The sequence below is a fragment of the Bison bison genome, unplaced genomic scaffold, assembly GCF_000754665.1.
Source record: "Bison bison bison isolate TAMUID 2011002044 unplaced genomic scaffold, Bison_UMD1.0 scf7180017864370, whole genome shotgun sequence".
NCBI classification, from domain to species: domain Eukaryota; kingdom Metazoa; phylum Chordata; class Mammalia; order Artiodactyla; family Bovidae; genus Bison; species Bison bison.
This window is the reverse complement of record NW_011494942.1, coordinates 14,757,609-14,766,242: the sequence shown is the minus strand read 5'-3', so window position 1 is coordinate 14,766,242 and position 8,634 is coordinate 14,757,609. Positions and strand designations below refer to the sequence as shown.

General features: G+C 34.7%; 1 protein-coding gene across 2 annotated transcripts in view; it reads left to right on the top strand.

Annotated features, from left to right (window-relative positions):
* The window catches only part of ERGIC2 (ERGIC and golgi 2), a 45,244-nt gene extending 37,498 nt beyond the window's left edge, over window positions 1-7,746 (top strand). For both annotated transcript variants that reach the window (XM_010856035.1, XM_010856034.1), the window contains exons 11-14: window positions 857-954; window positions 4,163-4,325; window positions 7,011-7,093; window positions 7,255-7,746. In XM_010856035.1, coding sequence (XP_010854337.1) covers window positions 857-954; window positions 4,163-4,325; window positions 7,011-7,093; window positions 7,255-7,317 — 407 coding nt within the window. In that variant the 3' untranslated portion in view covers window positions 7,318-7,746. The remainder of the gene's footprint in view (window positions 1-856; window positions 955-4,162; window positions 4,326-7,010; window positions 7,094-7,254) is intronic.
* The last annotated feature ends 888 nt before the right edge of the window (window positions 7,747-8,634 follow it).

Genomic DNA, 8,634 nt, shown 5'->3' with positions numbered 1-8,634 from the left:
AGATGGGGAAACAGTGGAAACAGTGTCAGACTTTATTTTTGGGGGCTCCAAAATCACTGCAGATGGTGACTGCAGCCATGAAATTAAAAGATGCTTATTCCTTGGAAGAAAAGTTATGATCAACTTAGATAGCATATTGAAAAGCAGAGATGTTACTTTGCCAGCAAAGGTCTGTCTAGTCAAGGCTATGGTTTTTCCAGTGGCTGTATGGATGTGAGAGTTGGACTGTGAAGAAAGCTGAGTGCCGAAGAATTGATGCTTTTGAACTGTAGTGTTGGAGAAGACTGTTTAGAGTCCCTCGGACTGCAAAGAGATCCAACCAGTCCATTCTGAAGGAGATTAGCCCTGGGATTTCTTTGGAAGGAATGGTGCTAAAGCTGAAACTCCAGTACTTTGGCCACCTCATGTGAAGAGTTGACTCATTGGAAAAGACTCTGATGCTAGGAGGGATTGGGGGCAGGAGGAGAAGGGGACGACACAGGATGAGATGGCTGGATGGCATCACTGACTCAATGGACGTGAGTCTGAGTGAACTCTGGGAGTTGGTGATGGACAGGGAGGCCTGGCGTGCTGCGATTCATAGAGTTGCAAAGAGTTGGAGACGACAGCGACTGAACTGAACTGAACTGAATAGATAATGTGTGTGTGACTTTTATGCTTACTGAGAACTTACTTGTTTTATCAAGCATGAATTATTGCTTTCATTGATTCTTTTATAATACTTTTTTTTGTTAGACATTGTTATAAATAGCATTAAATCTCAGATTAAATGTATTTAATAAAAGAATGGTATATTTGGAAGCAGTTTCATTGCTACTGGATTGATGGAAAAAACTACATTTTGTTTTTATTCTAGACAACCAGATGTTTCAATATTTTATTACAATTGTGCCAACAAAATTACAGACATATAAAATTTCAGCAGACACCCATCAGTTTGCCGTGACAGAAAGGGTAAGTTGAATCCAACTGGTAAAATGATCTTTTAAATCTTGTATCCTCCACAAATATATTTAAAAGTTTGTATCATGTACATTGTTATTAGATGTTCATAGGACATTTAGAAAAACTGACAAAAAGATAAACATTAAATTTCAAATTAAAAAAAATTTAAATTTCAAAAAACATTAAATTTCAATAAAGTTCAAAAGCATTAAATTTCAAAAAGTAGAATTCTTTTTTTTAACACATATTATTTTTGAAATTATTTTCCGTTATAGGTTTAAAATGAATTTTTTAAAGCATTTATATTTCTGCTACAAAATTAGGCTGAAGTATTAGGTAATGCCCTCCCTCATTTAAAATTTGGAATGCATTGATTGACCTTTTATTTTAAGCAAATAAAATATCAGAAATGGGTACTAAATATATGTTTTAGAAGAAGAAAAGAAGTAGATTTAAAAAATCCAGAATGTTTTCTGTCAATAAACTGTTAAACTATGATGATATTATTTTTCTCTTAATATCTTAATTTTTGATGTTTTCCTATGTATTGGTATAAGCAGGTTTTTATCTGCCAACAGATTTTCTAATTTCACCATTATTTTTTAATTAATGCACCTACCCTGGGGCATGCATGGTTATTGTGACTCACACGGCAGGTTTAGAGGGTTTTCCTTCTTAAGTTAGGGCTTTGTATTCATCTATTAATAATTGAGAGGAAAAAGGTTCTGTAACCTTAGGGTAGAGTAGCTCTATAAATAAATATTGACAGTGAGGAGCAGAGTTTTAGAATTGGACAGTTTAACAGATTGCTCATCTACTCTGGGACCATATTTTCTTTCTTTTCTTCTCTTTTTTCTTCTTTTGTTTATTTTTATAAGTTATATTTACTTATTGTGTTCAAATATGGTGAATATTCAAATACTAGTGTCCAGAAAAATTCCAAAATTTAAGTGCTTTTAAAAATTTGCTTTCCTCCATAAGAGATTTTCCTTTGATAATCTTATGACTTACGTTGATTATGAGCTCAATAACTATAGAATTTTCTTTATTCTTAGGAATCTAAGTACTAAAGTTTTTATGGATGTAGTATCATGTGTTTATAACTTTTCAAATGGTTCAGAAGGGAAAAACCAAGTATATATATATAACTGTGTGTGTGTGTACACAGAGAGAGAAACTAGCTAAAGTGTCTGTAAGTATATATTGTGTTTGCTTTTCTGTATGGCTGGGGAGATACCATTTCTTGCTAAGGTTGGCAACACTGGAAAGTCAGGTAGTCTACACAGTGACAAGGCTTTGGGGAAAATGAGTGATATACATTGCTAAGAAAGTGTAAAGTGGCATAATAGCTTGGAAGGGAGTTAAGCAATATCTGGAAAATGATGTATGCATTTATCCTTTGACATAGCAATCCTACTTCTATAAATTGAATCCAAAGATTAAGAGAACAGAAGTGATGTGTGTATGAGGCTGTTAGTTGTGTTATTTGTAATTGCAGAGACTGGAAACAACCCACATGATACATCCATACATGGGGGAACATGCAACTTTAAAAAGAGAGAGAGAAAAAGATACCTATTTACTGATACGAAATTATCTCCAGGATATAAGTAAATCAAAAAGAAAAACAGAATCCCAGAGCATTTGGCCTTTGTGGGGTGTGTTTGTACTGATAGGGTAACTACAATAGTTGTGTTTCACTGTCAGAAAAAGTAACTGAAGTTGGCAGAATGGATGGATGATAAGGTCAGCACTGACCTTCATTGGTCCTGGACCAAAAGTGAACCGTTACGAGTCTTTTGTTATGTAGACACCATGATCCCTGAAACGACATCATCTCATATAGATGGCGACAGTATATTTATTATTTTGGCATTATATTTAACTTATCAGAACTCTTAAGATGAAGTCATTTTATATTGGAAACTTGATCAATGGCTTATAAGGAAGCTTGTAAGGAATAAGCTTATAACAATAGTTTTGTTGTGCTAACAGGCAAAGAGATTTTGTAGTACCCACATGAGTTGCTATAATTTTCCTTCTTATTTGTCTTCTTGAAGCTTGTAGTTTAGTTACAACGTAGTAGAAACAGGTAAGGCTTGACACAAAAGTCGTAACAAAGCACTGGGTATCATAGTTGTTTCATGCTATGATGCTGTTGTTCAGTTACTCAGTCGTGTCTGACTCTCTGCCACCCCATGGTCTGCAGCATGCCAGGCCTCCCTGTCCTTCACTGTCTCCTGGAGCCTGTTCAAACTCATGTCCATTGATATGGTCCTCTGTCGTCCCATTCTGCGTTCAATCTTTCACAGCATTAGGGTCTTTTTTGATGAGTCAGCTCTTTGCATCAGGTGGCCAAAGTATTGGAGCTTCAGCTTCAGCATCAGTCCTTCCAATGAATATTCAGTATTGACTTCCTTTAGGATTGACTGCTTTTGAACTGTGGTGTTGGAGAAGACTCTTGAGAGTCCCTTGGAATGCTATGATAGAGATGTATTAGAAGTTTGCAAGCTTGATTTTTGAAGTATAAACAGCATGAAACAAAACATTATTTTCTCACTTAGTGTGCACACTATGGTAGGTTTGTAAATTTAGTTACACTCCTTTCAAGAAAAAAATTTCTTATAAAAACTGAACCAGTAGTCAGTCTTTCAAATTAATGCATTCTTTCTTCCTGTGCTATATCTCATATAGTTTAAAATGAACAACAGAAAGTGAAATTGTTTTTAAATTTTTTCAAATGACAAGGAAGTATAATTATTTTGTAAAATCTTAGCAAAGAAATATTACAAAAAAGTATGTTAAAATAGGAATGTATTGGGTTGGCTAAAAAGTTCATTTAGGTTTTTCCTTATGATGCTACAGAAAAACCCAAATGAACTTCTTGGGCAGTGCGCTGATTTTCAATGATTTGGCCAATGAAGAATGTGCCATGTAGTTGTAAAGTCTTGGGTTAATAGAAACCTTGTACGTAAAGTGATTTTTTTGAGAAAATGGGAAAGAATGATTCAGTTCTTTTGATTGCTTCAAAAGCCAGTCATACAAAGAATACATAATAGAGAACTTGATCTAGCAGGACAATTCATGAAGAGATTTGGATGTCATTCTTGTTCAGGAGGGCTGGAGGGCTTCCTGTTGACTGTATGCAAGTAGCCTAATGACGTGAATCCTGTTGTGTCTTCCTTCTCTCTTTCCCCTTCCTTTTGCCTTCCTTTAGGAACGTGTTATTAACCATGCTGCAGGCAGCCATGGAGTCTCTGGGATTTTTATGAAATATGATCTCAGCTCTCTTATGGTGACAGTTACCGAAGAGCATATGCCTTTCTGGCAGTTTTTTGTAAGACTTTGTGGTATTGTTGGAGGAATCTTTTCAACAACAGGTTAAGATTCATTCCTGTTTTTTTTTTTTGTCTAATTTCTAAAAGTATAGCTCACACTCAGTCAAGATACTTTTACTCAAAAGGGGCAAGAAATATATTTTGTATATATTGTATATATATACATTTTCATGTTTCGATATTTAAAGAACTTTTTCTTTAAGATTTAATTTCAGATGTCACAGATTGTATTGATTAAGTGTTACACTTAAGTTCACTGTATTCAGTGACTTAAGGGAGATTATTTAGTGTGGTTGGGCTTCCCAGGTGGCACTAGAGGTGAAGAACCTGCCTGCCAAGGCAGGAGATGAGAGAGATGTGGGTACGTTCCCTGGGTCAGGAAGATCACCTCAAGGAGGAAATGGAAACTTATTCTATTATTCTTGCCTGGAGACTCCCATGAAGAGAGGAGCATGGTGGGCTATAGCCCATAGGGTTGCAAAGAGTCAGACACAACTGAAGGGACTACACACACAGTGTGCTAGAGAGAGCCTAGAATTGAACCCAGGTTGTGTCATTTACATGGTGATAGCCCTGTGTCAGTCACCTACATTTTCTAAAATTTTCTCTCTATAAAAAATGGGAATAATAATATCTAACTTGCAAGTGTGTTGTAGGATTAGATGAGAAAATGCCTGGAAGCAGTAGATAGTTTGAACATAAATTTTCTTTTTCAATTAAGGTATTTTTAACAGTATAGAATACAAAATTATATTTTATGATACATTGTACTATGAAATATGTGCAGCCAGCTTTTTAGTTAATAATATTTTATGAGTTCTGATCATTTTGCTTTAAGGTTATGGGATTTTCTTAAAGGTAATCTGAAAGAAAAAAGAAGTGTTATATTGTGAAAGTTAAAGTGTTAGTCATTTAGTCATGTCTGACTCTTTGAGACCCCATGGACTGTAGCCTGTCAGGCTCCTCTGTCCATGGAATTCTCCAGGCAGAAATACTGGAGTGGGTAGCCATTTCCTTTTGCAGAATTGTAATTGTGAAAATTTGAGTGTTAAATATAGAAAGAAAAATAAAATAGAAAGGATAAAGTAAATATTAGGTTGGTGCAAAAGTAGCTGTGGTTTTTACATTGTTGAAATTTACCATTTGATATTAGAATAAATGTGCTTATGTATACATCATTTTAATGTTCATTTCTCACTTTATGTTTTTGGCTAATGACTTATTACTTACTGTTTATTTTATATTTATTTTAGACCATGGAAATGATGTTAGACAAAAAGCAAATTTAAGTGATTTTCTTATTTGAGTTCAAAATGGGTTGTAAAGCAGCCAGTCTGACAACTTGCAACAGTGCACTTGGCCCAGAAACTACTAATGAATATACAGTGCAGTGATGCTTCAGTAAGTTTTGCAAAGGAGACGAGAGCCTTGAAGATGAGGAGTGTAGTGGCAGGCCATTGGAAATTGACAGCTTCAATTGAAAGCCATCATTGAACTACAGAAGTTCCTCTTAGAACTACAGAAGTTGCAGTGGAACTCAATGTCAACCATTCTATGGTCATTTGGCATTTGAAGCAATTTGGAAAGGTGAAAAAGCTTGATTTAAGTGGCTGCCTATGAGCTGACTGAAAATAAAAAAATTCATTTTGAAGTGTCTTCTCTTTGTCTGTGCAACAAGCCATTTCTCAATCGGATTGTGATGTGCAACAAAAAGTGGACTGTATATGACATCCAGAGATGACCAACTCAGAAGCTCCTAAGCACTTCCCAAAGCTGAACTTGCACCAGAAAAGGGGTCATGGTCACTGTTCGGTGGTCTGCCACCCATCTAATCCTCTGTAGGCGAAATCATTACATCTGAGGGGTATGCTCAGGAAATCAGTGAGAAGCACTGAAAGCTGCAGCACCTCCAGCTGACACTGGTCAACAAAAAGGGCCCAGTTCTTCTCTACAACAGTGCCCAGCTGCAGGTTGCACAACCAACGTTTCAAAAGTTGAATGAATCAGGCTATGAAGTTTTGCTCATTTGCTGTATTCACATGACTTTTCACCAACTGACTACCACTTCTTCAAGCATCTTGACCACTTCTTGCAGGGAAAATGCTTCCAAAACCAGCAGGAGGCAGAAGATACTTTCCAAGACTTCATTGAATCCCAAAACATGGATTTTTATGCTACAGGAATAAGCAAACTTATTTCTCATTGGCAACAATGTGTTGATTGTAATAGTTCCTATTTTAATTAAAAAAAGATGTGTTTGAGCCTGGTTCTAATGATTTAAAATTCAGTCTGAAACTGCAGTTACTTTTGTACCAACCTAAATAGTTCCTTTTTTATGCTAACTTCTGTTTAATATTACATGGAGTTTATAGTTTGAAGTATATTTTTTAAATGAATAAATAGCTTTTGTGGTTACTGCTTTATTTACAACAGAGTCATTTAAATTTGTGGTGGTGTAAGATACATTAAGCACCTTTGAAAAGATTGCTTTGTCAAGGTCATGAATTATGTGGCCTTCTGATTTTGAAAAGTTCATTTATTTTAAAATCCAATTGTCTTGATATTTTTAACTGTGGATGTCAATAAAGCAAACTGTTAACCTTCCTTAAGCTAGTCCATTGTAATTAGTTGAGTTTTATATTCTTAGAAATTTAGGAAATAAATAGTATAGGAAGAAATTTCATTAAAAGCATAATTTAATTAAAAACAAACATTTTGTTGTTACAGGCATGCTACATGGAATTGGCAAATTTATAGTTGAAATAATTTACTGTCGTTTCAGACTTGGAGCCTACAAACCTGTCAATTCTGTAAGTGATACAGTGATTTCCATCCCAGGTCATAGTATCATTGTTAAATATAAATATTAGTTCTTGGTGCCTGAAAGAAATTGCCCAAAATGAAGCATTATGTTTAGAGGAAATAGTGTAAGAAATAAAACTCATACTTTGGTCTTTTTGTTCCTCTCTAGGTTCCCTTTGAAGATGGCCACACGGACAACCATGTACCTCTTTTAGAAAATAATACACATTAACACCTCCCAAGTAAAGGAGAAGAACTTTTTGCCTGAGACATAAAACCTTTTTTAATAATAAAATATTGTGCAATATATTCAAAGAAAAGAAAATATGAACGAGAAGCAGAAATCACACCTAGGGAGAAAAAAAAAGAAACCCAAACTGAAATCCTATATGTTTCGTGTCTGTTACAAATGTTCTAGAAGAAATTATGCAGCTAATCTAATCAGTGAATACGCCCAGCTGAGTATTGCTTTGAACATGACCCCTTCTGATATTTTCATAGCAGATGGGCAGTACTGAAATCAGACCTTGCTTCTTGATGACAAAGAGCCTGAAGGAAGAAGTCAAACCACATCTAAAGAAAATGGCATTGATAAGTGCAAATATTTTCATCTCTTTGTTTTTTTAAAGATATGATGTCAGAATAAAATATGTAAAACATATGGAAAACTAGTCTAGACTTTAAAAAGTGTGGTCAGGTCACATTGTTAATAAAGGAAAAGGCGGGGTCCCTATGTTATAGCCATATTACTGTTAAGCCATAATGACAAGACCATTTATCCAATTTTGGGTCTTAGGGTGGTAACTGCTTTTCTTTAAACTCTGGCTATTGACATTTCTGATTGTTCAAGGCAAAGTCATGAAAGACTAAGGTAAATACTTAGAAGGGCAGATGCTGTAATATGTAACAGAGGTAGATGCTGTAATATGTAACAGAGGCAGATGCTGTAATATGTAACAGAGGTAGATGCTGTAATATGTAACAGAGGTGTCATTCACAAATTGTATAGTGGGCACGTATGCAGGGATAAGAAAGCACATTGTTAAAAAAAGATGCTAAGTTTCCTAATATGATCCTTATTCTTGTTATAGTTTGGGAACAGGGGATGAGTAATAAAAAGATCCACTGCTAATGATGGAAATTATCAGTTTGTAAAATATTAAGAGGAAAAGTAGCATTTTTTATGTGTTGTGGTAGTGGGCAACAGGGTAACTTAAAAATAGAAGTATGAGGCAAATATTTAAGTAAGACAATGTCAGATCTGAGAGATTATCATATTAAACAGTGTCATATTAAACATTAATATGATTAAATGTTGATCATATTAAACATTTAAACTGTAAAACTGTATTATGAAAGAACTATCTGCATTCAGTGTCCTGAATGTGATTGATTCTGTATTAGATTGTGTTGGTCTAGATTTCTTACTATTTTAGGATTAATTTTAAATTTCTAGGTGATATAAAAGATTTAAAAAAGAGGGGTATATCACTCAGGTGCTGTTAAAACCTAAATTTGGAATATATGTGCCAACATCATTTTTCCTTTT